The sequence below is a fragment of the Hesperophylax consimilis genome, chromosome 19 (genome assembly GCF_061612785.1).
Source record: "Hesperophylax consimilis isolate HC1 chromosome 19, BYU_Hcon_1.0, whole genome shotgun sequence".
Taxonomy (NCBI): domain Eukaryota; kingdom Metazoa; phylum Arthropoda; class Insecta; order Trichoptera; family Limnephilidae; genus Hesperophylax; species Hesperophylax consimilis.
The window spans coordinates 30,687,268-30,709,461 of NC_142854.1; the positions used below are offsets into that span (position 1 = coordinate 30,687,268).

General features: G+C 35.6%; 1 protein-coding gene across 1 annotated transcript; it reads right to left on the reverse strand.

Moving 5' to 3' along the window:
• Nucleotides 1-1,930: 1,930 nt before the first annotated feature.
• On the reverse strand, nt 1,931-20,237 carry LOC149415125 (cytoplasmic 60S subunit biogenesis factor ZNF622). The gene is made up of 6 exons (XM_089643621.1): nt 19,643-20,237; nt 15,118-15,318; nt 12,949-13,103; nt 10,348-10,491; nt 9,227-9,358; nt 1,931-5,647 (listed from the first exon to the last, which is right to left on the reverse strand). The coding sequence occupies exons 1-6, from the start codon at nt 20,075-20,077 to the stop codon at nt 5,536-5,538; spliced, it is 1,179 nt and encodes a 392-aa protein (XP_089499747.1). The 5' UTR covers nt 20,078-20,237; the 3' UTR covers nt 1,931-5,535.
• Between the last annotated feature and the right edge of the window lie 1,957 nt (nt 20,238-22,194).

The window sequence follows — 22,194 nt, forward strand, 5'->3', positions numbered from 1 at the left end:
ACCATCGGCAGATGCTAAACAAACGTGCGAGGAGTCCTTATCTAATGACAGCCCGCGACCGACTGGCTGCAGGTGCTGGATGGGGGCTGGACTCACACACACAGCTATGCGGTCGTAGGTATCGATGGTCTAAATACAACTGTGTATGACGTGTGGATTTCTCATGTTCCCGCATAGCGAACTAAAGCGGGACATCAATAGCGTGTCATTTCCTCGCACACTCTTCGCGTAACAGTGTCACATGGTTGATTGTATTGGTGTATTTGTTCCGGATTTCTAACAAAACACTTTGATTTATAATTGAATTTGAAAACTATTTAAAATATTATTTTTTAATTCAGTGCATAAATGTATAACAGATGAATACCTAAAATCTGAACCCAGAATTTATTATATTTATAGAGTTATTAAACTTATTAGAAGCAATGTGTAGTAAATACACACCACAGATAAGGAAAGGTTAATATTATCATCAATGATTACATTTAAAATAATCATTTACCTGTCAAAATATAAGAAAAAGACGACCTCTTAAAAATGTATGAAATTAAACCGAGCCTTACAACTCATGCCACTAGGAGGCGCTAGCGAAGCATACTACAATGAGATCTACGGAAATGTCAGATGTATAAATGTTCTACGGTATTTGCTCCTGTGAACCAGAAATATCTTCTTCTTCTAATATAATCAGGCTACAAGTTGCGCCCCTTACTGTACATGTATTCAGGCTTCTGGCATATTGATCGTTGTATTTCAATAACGCCGTCAGACGGTCGGAAAATTTGTGTATACACATATCGCCACTTTCCAATAAAATCCAAAATAAATTAAATATTTCTGAATGTATCCCAAAACTAAAAACTGTTTTTGAAAGGTGATGAAATATGCTTTCAAAATGTATTATTAGAAATAAATATATAATTTTTTAAATAATTAAATTTTGGTAATAAATAAGTTTTTTAAATGGCTCACCTAGCGTTTTTTCATCTAAACTTAACTAAAATTACTAATAAATTACGAAAAACAAACACATTATTTAAGACAAATATAAAGGGTTTTCCAATAGAGGTGTTATTGGTGAATGGATTGTGCTATCGCGAGATGATCAATGATTTTTTATGGCTGGAATTGGATGGTATTGATCTGGACAACGTTTACTTTCAACAAGACGGCGCTACGTGCCACACAAGCAACGAAACCATTGATCTTTTACGGGAAAAGTTTGCCCGTGTTATCTCTCGAAGAGGTAATCACAATTGGCCACCGAGATCTTGTGATTTAACACCTTGCGACTTCTTCCTTTGGGGCCACGTGAAAGAGAAGGTCTACGCCAACAGCCCAGCGTCGATTCAAGACCTCAAAGATGGAATCCGTGAGGCTATCGAGGACATAAGGCAGCCACGCAGCGATTTGGTTATGGAAAATTTCATGAAAAGGATATGGTCCTGTAGGCGTGGTCGTGGTGGTCATTTGACTGATGTTATTTTTCACTATTAATGGCATACCTTCCTCTTTATAGTGAAATAAACATTCAATCATTTATAAAAAATGGCATTTTTCTTTGAATATCAAAATAACACCTCTTATTGGAAAACCCTGTATTATATACTTTACTGCCACCTCACTTTTTGTTGTTTCATTTAAAAATAAATAGTAAATAATTCACAATGTTTCATAATTTTTTCTCAAATTGCAGTCAGAGCCTTTGGTGTCATAGAGGTATACTTATTCATTCTTCTGTGGTTAACTCCTTGAATATAAAGCATGGTGTTTTCTCTTTCTAATACCAGTTAGATCATATTCCTCACCATGACAATAAGGAAGATACAACAATTTCTAAGACCATACAAGTTGTTCCCAAATCCGAACAAATTACCTTGAGGGATTAATAAAATATTTTGAGAAGGAATTTTTGAAAGGAAACAAATAATTAAAAACAACATTTTTATTATACAAGAGTATTTTACAAGAAATAAACTCAACATTGGAATAGATCGTCACCTCAAATTACACGTTTCTCTTACTTCAAATGCATTAGATCATTCACATAAATTATGTATATTAAATCAGTTAGAAATTATATCAAGTAATATTTTAACTGTAGCAAACTGGCTAAGTTATCAAACACACACTAATGGACATCCACATACTAACACTCACACATTGTGCCGTAAAGACTTGTAAACTAATTTAAAAGTGCGCATCACGTTATTAGTGATTCTGAAACACTGCTGCAACGCGCAATCATACACGATTTCAAATTCATCGTACGATATCTCGACTCTCTCCATACAGACGGCGCAAAACTCAAGCTTAAAAATTAATTTGAACCTTTATCTAGCGACATCTCTAAACAGACGTGACAAATATATCGTAAAAACGTAAATCTCGATTTATGCATAAATATATCGCATTTTTACGAATATCTGAATTCAAAGGGCCGGCCGTGACGATAATTGGCCGCTAAAATAAAGGAATAAATCGTATTGATACGAATTTATTCCTAAGATACTACCCAGATTTGAAGAGGCGACCGAGAAAATCGATTTTCAGCATCTTTTTAAATTTTTTTTATTCCTAAAATTTAGAATTACGTGGGAATTCGTTAATTTGAAATTTGATTTTTGATGTCCCGTGGATTTCGAATTAACAAGGTTCTACTGTATATTTATTTATTTATTTTTTCATGTTCTCCATGAAACGGTTATACACCAATATATCATGGAGAAGATTACATGTGATTACAGGTGTTATTTTGATATTCAATTGTAAAAGATCAATGGTTTCGTTGCTTGTGTGGCACGTAGCGCTGTCTTGTTGAAAGTAAACGTTGTCCAGATCAATACCATCCAATTACGGCCATAAAAAAATCATTAATCATCTCTCGATAGCGCAATCCATTCACCGTAACTGTTGCTCCAGCCTCATTTTTGAAAAAGTAAGGTCCAATGATTCCGTCGGACCATAAACCGTACCAAACAGTCACACGTTGAGGATAGAGAGGCTTTTCAACAATAACTCTTGGGTTTTCCAAGCCCCAAATGCGACAATTTTGCTTGTTGACGAAGCCACCGAGATGCAAATGGGCCTCATCACTCAAGATGATTTGCATTTGATTCACTCAAGTGAATTTTAATAATTTCAATGCGTTGTTGAAGCGTGTATCGTTCCATTTTTATTAATGGCGTAGTTTCTACTTGTCAAATGTCAAAAAATGACAGCTTCAAAAGTAACATCTACCGAAATAGCGGGCTATTCAAAATAACACCTCTTATTGGAAAACCCTGTATTACGTAACAGAGTCCGAAAGCTTATCAATGAAAGCAATTCTGGACTATCAATATCATCATTTAGAATTTTACATACAAGTCAGTGAAAATCCTTCTGTCTGACAATTTAAGCATACTCATTTAATTTTAAAAAGTGTTGTAGTTCAACAAAATTGCTGGCGTATTCTCATTCTTTCAGTAGCTTGTACATGAATATTGTAATGTGGATTCCAGACGGGAGAACTGCACTGAAGTTGACTTCTATCAAAGACAAAATATAACAGTTTAATCTGGTAATTAATTAATCACTAAATTTAAATGCTGAAAATTACATTAATTTAATTAATTATTATTATGTACTGATCTACCGGTCATAAAAGGATTAACGTGCACAACACGGTGTCACTTCTACATACATAAACACACATTTCACCACAATCTACACACTGCCCCAATGATGCACACTGTAACGCTGCATGAAACGTTGGCTGAAGAAAGAAGAAGCGGAGCACGACAAAATAACTCGAAAATTAATCACGATAATTTGATCGTGAAAATCTCTAATTATACTGTTTCGTCGACTAATGGAATCTTTCTGGATTGAGCTTGTTTGCAAATACACATCATCTTTCAGACGTTAATATCCATAAGCAATCGTCCACATTTATTTCAAAGCAAATTCAAATATTTCAATGTTGAGTTAGCACTTTTTTTTCATATCAATCATAATTATTATATAATTTATGATGATGATAAAATAATTTTTTGCAGCTTTACAATTGCAAACGGGACGGGTTGTTTCGGAGAATTTGAACAATTCATCAAATTTCAACGTTAATTTGCGAGTTCTGTGAAAGTCCTATTCAAGTTCTGATATTGTATCATTATAGGCTAGTTGCTTGACAGAACTGAAATAATAACAGAACTAGAAAATATCTTTCACAGAACTCGCAAATTAACGTTGAAATTTGATGAATTGTTCAAATTCTCCGAAACAACCCATCCTTAGTTTAAAGGTAATAAATTAACCATTAACCAGAGATGACAACAACTCACACTAGGTAGGTACTCACACAGATGCATTTCTAACATACAGCATGATTCAAACTTGTCACATTCAACTTGAGGAAAGAAAAATCCATTGAAAACGTTAAAAGGGTTTTTTTTATATTATAAAAAGTAATCTCTTTTTCATTAGACAATAAGTACCTATCGCAGGGACATCTCTGCCGATGTATAACCCTAAGTTTGCGTTGTTTGTTCCAACTCTAATCTGTGTAATCCATAATAAAAGGGTTTTTATTATGGATTAATTAACCAAATTTTTAAAAAATGTGAAAATTTTACTTTCTAATGGCAACACAATGTAAAAAAAAAGTTGTCTATGGTAGTTTGAAAAATGAATCTAATGCACAGACATATGAATGTATAGACTAGAAATTAAAGGTGAGGGGTAAAATCAACTGTTGAAGAACGAAGGGGGTAAAGCTGACTGTGATTCGTCAATAAATCAATCTGACAGTATATAGGCATCTCGCATTATAATATCACCATTTAGTTCTTAAAAGTAAAATCTGCTTTTGAATGAATAGACATTTTTACATGGGAGCGCAAATTACTCGCCACGTTATGAACAAATTTGACAAGTCCAAATTCGGCAATAAAAAATTTCTTCTATTTTCAGAATCGAATATTTTGTTTACGTATTTAGTTAAGACACTTTTATAAGTGTTCATAATTTACTTCCCAGTAACAACGATGCGCACACTTGAGAATCGCTACATTCGACCAATGTTGGCTCGATGTGATAGTATATGTTTCTACAGCTGATTCATATTATACGACGTGAATAAGCTTAAAATGATGCTTACATATGGAATGTAATACGACAATTGGGTTTATTCTCTTTTTCATATCTATTTTTACAAGTTTTCATATCACAAGCCACTATTTTGCCGTGTTATTTCATAAAATGCCTCGACCATAGGTCGACGCTAGTTCGAACAAGAATGATGACGTCACATTCTCAAGATTCACGGGAAGCCATACGCGAGCCCAGCCGGCTCCAATGGAACCGGTATGGGAAGTGGGGAATAATACGCTTTTAATCACTTAGGGCAGGTCAACTAATATTCATATGTCTATGATCTAATGTCATTTTTTTATTATTGTACAGTTTGAATAATTGATAAAAATGTGATGTATTTATTGAAACATTTAAAAATTTTCCATCCAGAACACGTGATGGAGTGTATTGATGAACTTCCTAATAGTTGGAGGCAATTCTGAAATGTTTCTGCAGTTTGTTGGCCTTGATTCCCAGTTGTGAGGACCATTTGGCCTGGACACGCTGCATGTAGTGGATATCTCTGGCTTTCCTGTAACACAAAACAAGGAATTTTGTCAGTTAAGGCGATGCCATATGTCGTGTAATATTTTGAATCGAGCCGCCATCAATAACACTCCTTATGTAGATGGCGATAAGGCTTAAATTCCCGCTTAACACCATCCAGCTGTTTTGATTTAGGCAAGAAAAAAACATGGCCAAAAAGTGCCTTTTGTTTTATTTTGTGGATGTTCAGGCATAAATATTTAAATGTTTTTCGATCATTTTATAAATAACTTAATTTGCCACATTATACAATAAAACCATAACCGAAAATGGGTTCGTAAGTAGGAAATTTTGAACTTTAAAGCAGTTTTCATGGGCCTTATAAATTATTTTTTTCTGGGCTTATAAAAAGTCTTATCTAAAAAATACTCAATTATTTCAAAGGCCAAGATGTATTATACTCGCGGTATTTATTTAAAGCATCTGAAACATTTCTAGGCGACCAAATTTTCAAACCAAAAACACATGATTTTGCATTACTACGTATGGCATCGTCTTCATATGAATGAAATTACAAACTTAGATAAACATGTCGAAGTCCGCTTCATCTTAAAAACCTATAGCACTTGATTTTAACTTAATTACTACATGAACCACAGACATAGGAATTAATAGACGAGAAGATAATGGCGAGGGGTAAAATCAACTGTTGAAGAACGAAGGGGGTAAGGCTGACTGTGATTCGTCAATAAATCAATCTGACAGTAAATAGGCATCTCGCATTATAATATCACCATTTACTTCTTAAAAGTAAAATCTGCTTTTGAATGAATAGACATTTTTACATGGGAGCGCAAATTACTCGCCACGTTATGAACAAATTTGCGAAGTCCAAATTCGGCAAAAAAATTCGGTTCTATTTTCAGAGTCGCAGTCGCAGTCAAAGTATTTAGTTAAGACACTTTTATAAATGTTCATAATTTACTTCCCAGCAACCAACCAGCTTTGTGTTTCGCGTCCAGACGTTTCTCGATGTGATAGTAACAACTGATTCATATTATACGATGTGAATATGCTTAAAATAAAGTAAAATAATGCTTATATATGGAATGTAATACGACAATTGGGTTTATTCTCTTTTTCACATCTATTTTTACAAGTTTTCATAGTACAAGTCAACATTTTGCCGTGTTATTTCGTAAAATGAACCGATGATGCCTCGACCATAGTTCGCACAAGAATGATGACGTCACGTTTTCAAATTTCACTTGAGGCCATACGCGAGCCCAGCCGGCTCCAATGGAACCGGTATGGGGAGTGGGGATAATACGCTTTTAATCACTTAGGGCAGGTCTACTAATATTCATATGTCTATGACATGAACCAATTATTATGTCGGCGGAGATGGTAAAAGATGTACTGAAATTCCATTTATTCTCAATCATGTTAAGTTTGAAGGTTAGGAAGTACGCATAAATTATTAAAATAACTCAAACTAACAACCTAAAAACCTATTTTGTGCATATTTAATCAAACCTCTGACTTATAAATCATAAATACCATACTGAAAGTACCCATAAGAACGCCTTCTATTGAATTTTTCAATAGTTTTGATGTACCAAATGTACAACAAATATATGCTAAAAATATACTATTGAAACTATTCAAAATTACTGAATCCTCTACAATACAGCGTATTCATCAAAAAAGGTCAAATGATAATGACAAAAAATATTCCAGGTCTTAAAACCACATTCGGACAAATTTTTTTTGCGACGAAACTCCAAAACATCCTTCCCCTGATATAAGGCGAATAGAAAATTTGAATGATTACAAATGAAGAATAAAAATCTGGCTGAAAGAGATTAATGAAAAAACTCTGATAAAAACATTAAAAACGACATAGAAAACTAATAAATCAGAAATTAATAACTTTACTCCACCTCAGCACGTGAGGACTAATAAATACAATTTACTATACATATATTTAATATCATACTTTGTATGTACAAATAGTCGCTATAATAAAAAAAAAAAAATTATTGTCTCCATTAGATATTTAACCGGTCAGCAACGTAAGCAGATATACACGATAAAATAACGATAGCAGTCAAGTACAATAAGCGTGTTTACACGTCAACGCGTGTGTTTCCACAAAAATCGTCATAACTCCGTTATTCTTCTAGTGACATCCCTAAAACAAAAAGTAGAATATTCGTATTGAATGAAGCTTCACATCTCTATTCAAAGTTATCCATAGAAACCCGTAAAAAGACCTACTCAGTGGAAGCAAATTTTACCCGCCAAATCGTAAAACGACGCCAAGAAAGCCGTTTGACGTGCCGACCCGCCTCGCAAGTTTAATTATTTTTTTTTAAATATATTTTGTATGAAATGGTCAAAAAGTGAAGTGACAGAATTGTTTATTGTACATTTGTACGATGAAATAAGTGTTTTTTTTTTACATTATCCGTGATTTTAGTATCGTTTTTACATAAAACATTACAGGTGAGTCATTTTTACAATTTTTTCATGTTTCCATTCTAAATATAAATATTTACAAATGTTAATATTTATTTATGATACAACAATTTGAAAGCCTATTTTGTAACCTTTCTAAAACAGTTTTTACTATTCGGCTCCGTTCAGTAATGTTTCATTTATAGAGCTTTGATTGTGAGGCGGTAATAACACAACGTTTTCGTGAAATTGACATTTCGATAAAGACATTTTAGCTTCAAGTTCGCGAAAAGTCGGAGGGGTTAAGTTGAAATCAAGTGTTGTTTTTTAAAGAGCCTTCGCGTGTAGCGGAATTCGACAACTTTACCCAAACTTATAAACGTTGGAGAGATTTAAAAGTAGCAAGCTAAACATACTGCTGTCCTTTCAATTTAGTACTAAACGGTCATGTACTAGAGGTTGTGCTGTCTCTAAACAAATTGAATAAGTGCCTAAATCGTGTGTGATGAGAATGTGTTTCCATTACACGGCAAACACTGGTAAAAGCCAAGGAATAACATTTCATACGTAAATGACATATTATCATAAATAATAATCATATAATCATAGCATTCTCATACTATAAAAATATTACCATTTGTTATTTCGGCTACTGGCATTATACCTAGCTCTCTCATTCAAAATTTAGGCGTATTAGATCTATCAAAAAATTTATATATAAAGATGCAAAAGTCGGTCATTTTGAATACATGTAGGATAACGAAAGATTTTTTAAATATTTATGTTGAGGGATCAGTAGGATTTATAGGCCCTGTTAGGAGTTCTACCAAGCCGAACCCTCTGATATGAAAATATCTGGAGTCGGTGAATTATTTTCAAATTTGATCTCTGGTGATTTGACGTGTTGTTCTTGTATTGTTTTGTTTTTATTATGCTTATATAATGCACTTGCATAGTGTTGATTGACTAGATGATCATTTGTGGAAAAGTGAGTGGAAGGGTTAAGTTTTTCCTTTGGGGAAGATTTAACCCGGACAACTAAATCGGAAGTTAAAAAAAAAAAAAAAAATATTGTATCCACCCTTCCATTTAACCAAAAAATTTCAATTTTTATTTTATTTCTATTGGAAAGGAAATGAAAGTAAGAACTGAGAGTAAAACTGACCTGGCCGTGGTTTCGGTGAGCTGTGGCGCCCAGCCGAGCATCCTGTACTGGCGAATGACCCGCTGCAGTTTGTCGGCCTTCTTGTGCACGACCACGGCACCCGTGTGAGACGTCAGGTTCTGCTTGTAGTATCTGCAAATGCATGTAAATGTATATTTAGCACTTTATTTAAACCGCTACAGTATAAACCAAACCACCAGCAATCTGAGCAATCGGGTGACGGAGGCTTGGTGGATTTTTGGAGGAAGAAGTGAACATGGATTTTGAAGAGTCCCATGTTGTAGGAGGGAGGAAACACAGAGGCCGGCAGTTCGTTCCACAGCCGAGCTGTTGAACTTAAGAACGAATCGTAGAAGCGACCCGTTCTCATGTGACAAATGTCAACCGTGTACAAATGTTGGGCGCGCGTTTGGCGTGTATCCCGACTACGCACCGGTGCCGAAGGGATCAATGACGCTAGTTCCTCAGAGCATCTTCCATTGTAATACCGATAGAACAAGGACAGCATACCTACCTGACGCCTGTGCTCTAAAGATTGCAGTCCGTTTGTTAAGATTGGGGAATCTATCAAACGGACCGCCCGTTTCTGCACAGAGTCAAGGGTTTTTTTCAGGTATTTAGGGGCTCCGGAACAGAGGTGGCTGCCAAATTCGACAGTAGGGCGCACTTGCGATTTGTACAGGGTCAGCAGTTGTGTACTATTAAAGTATCTGCGGGCCCTGTACAGTACGCCCAGCTTCTGAGAGGCCAGCTTTACTCTGGCTTCGATGGAGCCCCCGTACCTGAGCTGGTCACTTATAGTTACACCAAGCATATCAATGGAAGGCCTGTTCGGAAGATTGCTTCCGTTGAAGGAGACTAGATTATCATTTGGATCCCTTTTAGACGTAATCAGACAGGATTGGGTCTTTGAAACATTAAATTCGACGAGATTATTTTTACCCCAGGAGGAAATACTCTCGAGATAACCGTCCATTCTCTGCTTCAAAGCTCTCCGAGCCGTTGGAGTTTGGATGGGTGGAAACCACAAGACCCTAACAGCCCTTCATATTTTTATCAGGCCATTAGCAGAATTTATAGTAAAACAATACACAGAAATACAAAATGATTAAATTTCTAACCTCAATAGGGAGCGATGTCCAATGACGGATCCTGAGGGTAGCACCAGTTCATACTCTTCATCATTGAGGGCTGATGAAGGATCCACATCTCCGGTGTCCACCTCCATGTCTTCGTCACCTTCTTCGTGGTCGGGGTACGAGGAACTGGAAAAAAAAACAAGAAAAATCAGAAACAATCCTCGACTTCTAAAGTAGGGAGTCCACATTGACCCAACGTGTACAAAATGACTTGGCCGTTGCATGCGTTGGCCGCCAACAAATATTATCAGTTTTCATGAACACATCAAAGGATCTTGGGGCTAACCCACGAACAGCGATCACATGTTGGCCCGGCCTTCAGTTCGCAGCACGCGTTCAGCAGAGACGGTAGTGTTGATTATTGCATGATTGATAATTTACGTTTACGATATCTTGCATTCCCCAATACAACGTTTACAGTTTCGGTAACAAATATTTTAAAAAAATATGGATGTATTTGGCAAATAATATGAATTTGGCAAACTTTAAACGCCGCATGTGCAAACTATTTCTTCTTATAAATTACTAGCGGCACCCCGCCACGCGTTGCTCTGGCTCAGTCTGCATGTGCAGATAGAGAAACAATAGTGTGCATTGCTTTTACGTGAGAGGTAAAAACATGCTTTTTTCTTTAAAACAGTGCCATCTGTTGGACGTTAAAGCATTATTGTTTTTCTATCTGCACAGACAGACTGAGCCAGAGCAACGCGTGGCGGGGTACATCCCCCGCACCTGGAACACTGTACACCGATCTGGACTCCTTTATACCAAGCCCATATCGAAAAAAATAAGTAAAAAAAAACTATAATAATTATAAACTAAACTTACACTTCTCAAATTATACCGAATCCATAAAATTTCATAATTTTAACTCCCTCCAAACACGATGTCTAATTTTTGATCAAATCTTATTGTTTAAAATCCTAAATAATGGTCTGCACTCACCAGAACTTACCAATTTAATAAATCTTCATATTCCGTCTAGATCAACCCGACAATCTGATTTATTTTATCTACCCTCTTGTAGAACAAACATCCGAAAAAATTCCCCAATTCCTCGTATATGTGCACAATATTATACAAAATTTTACAGCATTGACATTTTTGGTAATAACCTAAAGAAATATCGATATGAAGTAATGCGTACGATCGATTATTAATATGAGAGTATGGAATGTATCGGCAGCATCTCCTATCCTCTTCCTATTTTCCTCTTCCTCTCCCCTTCCTTTAACACCAAATTAATTTTAAGATAAACTTCATTTCTAATGCACTTTAACATAAGAAACTTCTGTGGCTTGACTTCAGTTAACTTGTACATATATTTATCTCGTATATTATACAGGGTGTCCGGAAACTCGTAGTACAAGCGGGAAACTGGTGAATCTACATCACATTTGGAGTCGATTTTGTAGTATATTTTTTTTTTATTTGAGCTTTCGTTATCGAGTAAATCGAGTTTGAAGTTGATTTTTTTTTTTTTTTTTAATCAAATTCTTATAAATTATTACTGAAGATCAAAGTACCCAACTAATTAACCTCTCAGACAAAGGCATTTGTATGCTATGTGTTCCTTTGCGAACTGTCAAAACGCGGAAATTTTTGTGTTATTCACGACTTTTGCTAAAAGCATCATAACTCACGTCTTGGGAAACGTAGCCTCATTCTAAAAAATGTTTTGGAAAGATTATGAAATTCACTATCGTATTGTTTTGTTATACGTAAATATTTGCGTTTCTAAATATACATTTTCTGAAAACGTCAAAAATATGTAAAAATCGCTGACCATTATTTCAAAGCTGTGAAAAATGTACTTTTTTCTGAGTATCATAAAGAAATAACACTTTATATATTGAAGAAATATAATTAAAAACTATTGGTCACCTCAAAATATTAACCGTCCAAACTAAAATATTTTTAATAAATTATTTAAAAACGCAATAAATTACGAACGAACAAGCTGACAGATTCAATCGACTCAGATAATGCACCTCAAGATTCCATAGATATTTTTGAATGCAGACAGACGCGTAGCGTTATTCATTATCGATACTCTGTTTTTTAAATCATGGCAATCCGTATACTAGTGATGGAAATAAATCGATTTTTGTAAAATCTCGCGCGCTTACGTGAAAAGACGTACTAATGTCTTGACCGCTATTATCATATTTACGTCTTTTGACGTTCTAATGTTCCGAGTGGTTAAAACTATTTCAAAGTAAAACAAATGAAGAAACTCGGATTTGAAGCATTATTTTTAAATCACCCTTCATTTAACCCGGTGTAATCATAAAATATTTCTGCTCTGCATGGTTAAAACATCTGTTGTTCAACCCTAAACACCAGAAAAAACTTTAACCCTAAAATAGCCGAAAAATATTTTTTTTTGGTTTTTTTTTTTTTTGTGAAAATGCTCAAAAAAAAATTTTTATGTTTTTTTGGGTTCCCCATGTGGTGTAGATTCTCCAGTTTCCCGCTTGTACTACGAGTTTCCGGACACCGTGTATAAAAGCTGTTTGTTTCTTACAAAATAAATAAATCTAGTTGCGCATATAAATGGTAATAATAGAAGTAAACACCAACCTGTAATCGTAATAGTCGGTGTATTCAGCCAGCGCCGTCCCCTCGTGGAGCACCTTGCAGTGCCCCTTGTCCTTCATGTGCGCCTGCGCTGCCTCTTGGGAGCGGAACGCCCTGCCGGAGTCATTGCACCACAGGCACATGTAACCACGGGATATCTACAATCACACATTCGCCAATTATTGTCACTCTCCGTTTATTATCGGTTACTTGCATTGGCACGGTATATCAGTTGCTCTTTATCCTCGCCAAACGAGAATCGAGAATCCTTGTTCAAATTTAAGTGGACTTATTCGACCACTTATCGTCCATCCTTGCTAGGCTTGAAGCCAGTGACGGTTAGCACAAAGGAGCGTTGGAGCTACGCAATCCCTAAATTTCGTTCAATCTAAAAGTAATAATTATCAACCAATAATAATACCAACAAAAATCAAAACAAATTGATGATTTATGTAGAAAATGATTGGCTTTTCCGGAAACTATAGAACATATTATATAGGGATGTTCTATATTAGCACCGTCCGGGTATACATTTAGGCACAGTCAAGTTTTTAAAATAATTCACCAAAGTTTGGTAATTAAACATAACTTGATTGACTGCCGTAATATAATACCATATTATGAATACGAACCAAATTCATTTTTAGAAAACGAATTTTATAAAATATATTATGATAAAACTGTACTAACAGACCGAATGATTAGTCATAATAGACCGGATATAGTTTAACATGACAAAATTTAAAAAATAACCTATATCATTGATGTCGCTATTCCAAATTCCTGTAATATTCAAAAATCTGTTAATGAAAAAATAAGAAAATACACAGATTTAGGAAATGATATAAAAAAAGAATTTGGCATTCTCAGACTATAAAAATATTACCATTCGTTATTTCGGCTACTGGCATTATACCTAGCTCTCTCATTAAAAATGTAGGCGTATTAGATCTATCAATATAAAAATGCAAAAATCAGTCATTTTAAATACATGTAGGATTACGAAAGATTTTTTAAATATTTATGTTGAGGGATCAGTAGGATTTATAGGTCCAGTTAGGAGTTCTACCGAGCCGAACCCTCTGATATGAAAATATCTGGAGTCGGTGAATTATTTTCCCATTTGATCTCTGGTGATTTGACGTGTTGTTTTTGTATTTACATATTATGCTTATGTAATGCACTTGAATAATGTGGATTGACTAGATGATCATTTGTGGAAAAGTGTGTGGAAGGGTTTAGTTTTTCCTTTGGGGAAGATTTAACCCGGATAATAAAATCGGAAGTTTGATAAAAGTAACACTATAAAAGTTTTTTTATTTGTTTTATTATAATATACTATAAAAATATTAAGTTGAATTCAACCAGTTCAAATCTTCGTTATTTGTATCACGTATCGCTCACCGAGAAATGTCATCTGGGAACATCAATAATTATCTACATGCGCAGAGTGCGGATGTTGACCATTGTATTGAAATTTCTTCAAAACATGAGCAGTGCTCGTAACTCTCACAATAATTAATTTGTCACGCCAAGATGGCACCACTTTAGTTCACAGTTCGGATACGGAGAATTCCAGCAGTTTGGTAGAGGCTTCAAAATTGCTAGTATTTTATACATGACCATTATTCTGACGCACTAACCATTTTTGTGAGTACAAGCCGGCACTGCTTGAAACTAGTTCTTTAGTTTTACTAGTTTTTTTTTAGACACTGCGGCGCTAATAGTGAATATTTTTTTTTTTTTTTTTAAAAGAAAGACAAACATTCCCAGGTTACGAATAACCCAACAATGTTTGAAAATCTCCTACTACCACCACAGAAAGCCGAAAATGTTGCTTGTGTTGTGATGGAGGACTTAGCCAGCCGAGGAATCGAACACGCGACGCTCGGGTGAGACCCAAGCGCTATGCCCACTCAACCACTGACCGGTCGTGATATTTTATACGTGATATTTTACATTTACGTAAATAATAGCATATTTTTTACTGTTATCGGTATGGACTTTGAAGATTCATCGAATGACGAGGACAATACAACAAATATATACAACAGTTAGTTCATTATAATTTCACTAATAGTGTACTGACTCTAACAAGATATACCTACAGATTATGTGCTAAGTCACGCTAAGCTTGAAAAGCAATCGATATAACCATTGTCACCATTGTACCTTGGCGCCCAGATACTGTAGCAGTCCCTTGATGTCGGTGCAGAACTCCACGTCGGGGATGAAGAACGAGTGTCCCACAGTCATGTGTGTGAGCGCCTTCACCATGTTCTGGCTGCTGTGTTCGCAGAACAGGCAGTCCGAGGGTTTCAGCAGGGAAGTCTGTTCTTCGCCGTCGTCGTCTTCCCATTCGTCAGAGTCCACCTGGAATAATTTATGATGCATGAAAGGTTAATACCAATTGTTGGTGAATACGTTCATGTCCTTTATCCAAAGTATCTACGTTTCTATCACTACTTAGACCGTCGTCCCACGGTCAGTAAAGAATCGACATAAACAGAGTGCTGTAAGTATGCGGGAAATGTTGCGCGATGCACAAATAAATAAATATTACCAAAATAAAGTGAAGTTAAGTAAAGTAAAATGAAGAACAGGAACAGGTGACATGAAGATAGAAGATGGAGACTCTGCAGCAAGAATCCTAGGTGGTGAAGAAACTGGACCAGCTGCTGCAGCAAAAGAGTCCACCAACAGTGCCAACACGAGGTTCGTCATCCGTCCAGGTATGTGTCTGCTGCTAATAAAGCGCTGACACAATATCCTCACATAGATAACAGACCTTGGCAGCACCGCTGTGAAGTTCAACGAAGATAGAAGATGGAGACTCTGCTGCAAGAATCCTAGGTGGTGAAGAAACTGGACCAGCTGCTGCAGCGAGAGAGACTACCGCGTCCATCAGCAGTGCCAGCACGAGGTTCGTCATCCGTTCAGGTATGTGTCTGCTGCTAATATAGCGCTGACATGTGTCTGCTGCTAATAAAGAGCGCTGACACAATATCCTCACATAGATACCAGACCTTGGCAGCACCGCTGTGACGTTCGACGAAGATAGAAGATGGAGACTGTGCTGCAAGAATCCTAGGTGGTGAAGGAACTGTACCAGCTGCCTGCATAGTCTCTGCACATGGCAGATGTCAAGTAAGAATAAATATTGTAGCTTGTAGTCAACTCTCGGTATTGCAGGCATTAATTTCAGACAGCACTTTTATAGTTGGGGTTTGGTGACTACTATGTAAAAAAATTTATTGAAATATATGTGTTATTTTCAAAGATTAAAACTCGGTTTAAAACAAAATCCATTGTCTCATACGCAACCCTATTTTGACCTGTTTGAAATGTGTTAATACTTAATTATAAAAAATCGATTTTTCTCTACTTATAAATATAATATGCATATATTATATATGTATAAACCATCCGGAAGAAATTCTCTAAATGATAGTGAAAACCATATCAAAATCCGTTGCGTAGTTTAGAAGAACTAAGCGCACAAACAGACAGACGCGGATAGCGACTTTATTTAATACTATTTAAAATTTAGAGATAATATAACTGTTTGAGAGAAAACAATATCAACCTACTGCTAAATACATACTTCTAATCTACAATGCAGTGTGAATGTTAGGGAAAATAAAATTTTCAAATTTGAATACCAGTGGTGTCCCTCAAGGATCAGTTCTGTTTATTCTGTGCAAAACAGATCTGCGTAATGTGATAAAATCAGATTCCAGCTGTTTCGCAGATGATTCAAAATTCTTTGCCAACCCACATATACATCACGACCAGAGATGTGCTTTATTTCAAATAAATCCATTTCAAATGGAAATGCAAAATGGGTATTTTCCATTTTGCATTTTAAATGCTTTTCTAAAAACCATTTTGCATTTTAAATGCTTTTCTCAATGCATTTTTCATTTTAAATGCTTTTTTGCAACATTCTTCTTATCTCCACTCATCTTTTTTTCATAAGCCCCAAATATCAGTCGGTCCTCAACCTCGCTATGAGAGATAATTTCCATTTGTCAAGTTGCTCCCTGGTAGGAGCCCTGGCAATTGAGTGATACCATTACAAAAAATACTGATTCAAATACTGAACATGGGGCCATGACGCTGTAATATTAAATGTTAGATAGCAGTTTCTATGTTTTCACATTGGCAACATTAGTCCCGCGCAATTTTTTTGTGGTTTCATAATCTGTAGTTGTGGTGTTTTTGGATTTACCATCATGTAATATGTTTGTTCTACATTGATGTCCATTATTAAATGACAAAATTGTTTAAAAATTCTATAATTATTTTAATTGTTTGACCTGAGAAACCATTTTGCATTTTCAATGCATTTTGAAAATAGGTATTTTGCATTTTGCATTTGAAATGCTTTTCTAAAAACCATTTTGCATTTTCAAATCGAAAAGTTTTGACCCATTTCCATTTTGCATTTCAAATGGTTTTGGGTACTCATTTTGCACATCTCTGATCACGACCAACTGCAAAATTACTTGAATGAAGTATATCAATAGCTTCTAAAACTCAATGTTGATAAATGCACTGCCCTACATATTGGAAAAACTAACCCTAAGCTTTGATATAAACTTAATGCAACACCTCTGAAAGAGGTGACATTACAACAAGACCTAGGAGTTTCCATATCAGATTGTCAAAAGAGAAAATTCGATAACATATTTAATCAGGAAAACCTTCCTTGATCTAACACAGAGGTTCCCAAAGTGGTCTATATGGACCCCCAGGGATCGGTATCGGCATGCTGGGGGTCTATGTCAGCGAGAAAAAAATTTGGGGGTCCACTAGATTCAAATGGGGGTACATACGAGCAGACCCCTATTTACCTCAAGTCAATATTTAGGAGTTCCGTAAATGACCCAATAGACCTAACACAAATATAATAGACTGAGAAATTACTTAATTGATATTTGAATTTTTATATTTCGTAAAGTTGTTAATTGAGGTATATATATATATATAGAGTCTACGTTCCTTTTCTCGTCAGAATTAATATATTCAAGCAAAACGTTGCACAGTGGAAGCTGCGAATATTCCTAGTTCCCCAACTTGTTTATGAAAAACGTCCAGGGTAATAATAACGTTCAACATTTAAATGCACTTCACACAGACTTCAAAACTAAGTTTGAGGACATTTTGACTATGGAAATGCAACATTGAAGAATCGGATATCATGTGACAAAAAGAACTGACCGGAATAAGCACTGACAAAGAAGTTAAGGGGCAGTTCTGTAGGGCCGGCTACAGAAAGAAATTCCCGTTGCTTATCCTGCTTCATTTTCATTTGGTGTAATACCTCACAAGGGTGCCCCTGTCTGCACAATGTAAAGACAGAGCAACTATACCGCCACCCAGTTGTAGGGCAGGCAAGGAAAGGGTCTTTTTAGTAAAAAAATAAATGATTATCACATGGGACGTTAATAGTTTTAGGAAAATTCAATATTCGGCAGACAGGGGATCTACGGAATTTTTTTTTATTTAAAACATGTGTCACCGCTCCAGGAATATTTAAACTTATTGTGAAATCAGACAGAGAGCATTAGCCGAACACCGCCTGCTCATCAAATGATAATTATAATAATAAGATAGTATTCTTGTTAAGATAGGCAAGTCGTTAACAAATGCATTATTAATGACACTTTCACAATCTCAGCCAAATGGACATATATAATGTACATAGTGACAACAATAATGACTCTTTGTATAAATACAGTCACATGTAGGTACATATAATATGTAAACAATCAATTTTTTGTTGGAGATTGCACAACAAAAAATAACATTGCGAAATATAACTAAATAACATCACAACAAAGAACTTATTTTTTTCTCTATTAACCAGTAGTTTCTGGAGAACATGTTTGGTTTTGAAATGACAATATGCATAGTTCCTACTAGAAAGTTATTTATTCAGTTCCTACCTATCTCCAACAATCACCTTGCTGGAAAAGGATTTGAAATTTAGAACAATGACAAGAACATTTTGCAAATTTCGAGTGCATTTGTTCAAAGACAAAAGAAGAATTGAACCATTTGAAGCAAGCCGTTGATTTTATCGTGCGTAGTATAATCTTTGAAAAGAAGGAATTAAACTATATTGAAAGTGCTTATACATTTGTTGTGTTGTGGCCCCAATTATTACCTTACCTCGGTGGAACTCGTGTGGTAGTGTTGTGCTTGAATTAAATATATTGTGTTGTGTGCTGCTTCTTGTTAAGTGATTGGTGTCCCTTTTTTCATCCCAAAACGTATGATCACCCAATTCAAACATTCTTAGTTTACGAACAACCTGGCATTATTTGAATTCTCTGTACTAGAAAAATACAATGATGAAGGACTAAGCCCATCATCCCACCGGTCGGTAAGCAATCAACTTAAACCGACTGCTGTAAGACCCAGTAAGGTCTGCAGCGCAGTTCAGTATGGAACTTTTCGGTGCAGGGTCTTAGTGCATTTGGTTTTTGTCGATTGCTTACTAACCCATGGGACGACGGGCTCAACTGGCAAAGGATTGAACCTGCGACGGCTGGATAAAAACCCGACACCTACTCTGCCACTAACAGAAGAATACCAAAATGAATTGATAGATTTTCATAACAAAACAAATGAGAAAGAAAATTTTGGACACAAGAATCGTATTTAAAAATGAAAGGGTGTTTTTATTTACCTCTTCGAATTCTGAATCAGTTGCAACTTCGTCATCAGTTTTCACCATCTTGTGTTCAATGATTTCAAAATCAGAGCTTTCTGGCGTTTTTTCCGAGTTATCATTCTCCGAAACCTTCCGTTCCTTCTGCTTGCTCCACTTTTCTTCGGCAATCTTGTGTTTCTTGCTGTTGATGTGATTCTCAAATGCGTTCTTCGTGTTGAAGCTCTTATTACAAGGCTTGCATTGCTCGACATTAGGAGCTAATTGGGCCGCATCTGTTATCCTCTGCTGCAGAACTCTCTTCTGGAACTCTTCAGCGGTAACTGGTTCCAGTTCAGCCACCTTCCTTTTGAGGTTATACCTGTGCCAATCCGTTTTATAATGCTCTCTCTGCAGCTCAGGATCTCTGAACCCGACGCGACATGTGATACAAGTATACTGCGGAGTCATCATGGAAAATCTTCGTAAAAAACGGTTAAATCAAAGACTCTTGTATAATAAAATCTTAATTCTAGGAGTGTACACTAAAACTAAATCAATTCGACTGATATTTTGTTAATATTGCGCATACGTGCGACATGCGCACTGAACTCAACGTCAAAATTTGTCAAAACCTATTTGACAGCCACCAACCAATACGCATGTGCTCAAAATGGCGGCCAACCAGTGAGCTTTTTGGCAGCCAGTCAAAATATTAACCAAGAGGGGTTAGTTGTTACAAAAGAGCTACTTTCTTTCAATAAAATTTATTATTGATTGGTCTCATGTTAACTCGACCATTTGGAATTTCATCTATCTGTAAAATTATTTGTACGCCACTATCTAAAATCTATTGCAAGCCACTTTATTATTCATGGGCCAACTTTGACTAATCTTTTCAATATTATAGTACCTATGTGTTTGAAGAGATAGTGACGTTTCTTTGAACAAATTGTATGAGTGCTTATCTATATAAATAAAAATGTAAATGTTTTCAAAATTTCTCCAAAAGTTCTTTACCGATTGCTTTGAAATTTTGACACAATGTTGCATTCGAATACGCGTATTTTATAGGTATCACTTGTGATAGGTACAAACATCTTTTTAAAAAAAAAAACAGCGCTATCTGACAAACGTGTTGTAATCAATAAGCGCTATTGATTCTCTATCTACACAGATAGACTGAGCAACAGCAATGCGTGGTGGGGTACAGCTAGTTTTAAAATATATATAAATTTTACCTGAAATGAATCGTGTAAAAAACCGCTCTGGATATTTCTAGTTGTTTTGATAATATTAATAATAGTTTTGTGTGGCCCTCACCAGATTTGTGAAAAATTCCACTGAGAGTTTTGGAACAAAACCAAATATTGTGTGGTTTATAATTAAGTAGCTTGGTATTTAAGAACTTATGTACAATTACAAAAAATAAAATAAAAACTCCAACTTGTTTTACTGCCAAAAAAACTTTGACAGGTTAGCTTAGGTTAGTTGGGGCGTACAACTCCCGTCTGACCTTGTAACCCTGATGGGAGGAGTTATTCCCAACCCAAATTCTTATAGACAAAGCTGTCGTGGCTGAAAGCTCAGATCTCATTGGCTCAGAGCAAAAATTGTAGTTTGATCTCTCGCTCTCTACCATAGCGACTTGTGTAACAGAAAGAGAAGCTAAGCATGTGTTATGCTGCGATAAAAATTAACGGTAATTTCCAAGACGCCATTTCGGAAGTTGAAGTCAGTTGAAGTGTTTTAGCGTAAATATTTTGAATTTTGAAAATCGTCTAACCCATCTAAAAATAATGTTGCGTGCTAGAATTCTTCAAGGTGATTAATTAATGCCGTGTTGTGTTAAAGGTTGCTCAGACGGATTCGATAATCCAGTGCTAGCAAGAAGCAGCAAGAAATACGTTTGTTTGTGTGTGTCATTTCGCAATTGAAAGCAAAAATACGGTACTTTTGGGATTAAAAAAGAATGCTTGGCAACGCTTAATCTTCCAGTCATCATATAATATCCTGTCTATCTCCACCAACTGAAAGAAGGACCCGAACCCGTTGTCAAATACAGGTACTAACCTCTCGTTCTTTGATACAATGTTCCTAATTCCTGAATGTACTTCATTGGCTAATAATTTAATTAATTTTCCTTTTCAGACCTATCCGTATTCCGACGCGATACTATACCACGTATTAGGATGCTAAAACTGCTAAAAAAAGCCACGATTACATCAAACAAGGTCATTTAAACCTCTCCAGAATTGCATCATGTAAGTATTCAGATTTAACCAGCATTTTCCATGATGTTTGCTGACGACAAAGCTGTGGAAATTATATATATGAAACCCTTGCAGGAGAATTTAAATAACTTCTAGTGCTGTGGCAATAATAATTAACACTTAAATTTGTTGAATATGTATTTTGTGTATATATTCTTGTATTTTTGTGCAAGGTCAAATAAAATCCTATTAAGTTGTTGCAGTAAGACTGGGTTCGATTCCTAGTTGAGACCGTTACTTTTTATTTTTCTGTGTCTTGTTCTGTTTCATGTTTTGTTTAGATATATTAGTATTATCTTCTACTTCAATGATAAATCA

What these genes read in the sequence shown, in the direction of transcription:
- LOC149415125 (XM_089643621.1), bottom strand. Translation starts at nt 20,077, where the DNA reads ATGATGACTCCGCAGTATACTTGTATCACATGTCGCGTCGGGTTCAGA. An exon ending in TACAGTATCTGGGCGCCAAG is followed by an intron (nt 13,104 to 15,117) that starts GTACAATGGTGA and finishes GTGTGATTGTAG; the next exon opens with ATATCCCGTGGTTACATGTG. An exon ending in ACCGACTATTACGATTACAG is followed by an intron (nt 10,492 to 12,948) that starts GTTGGTGTTTAC and finishes TTTTTTTTCCAG; the next exon opens with TTCCTCGTACCCCGACCACG.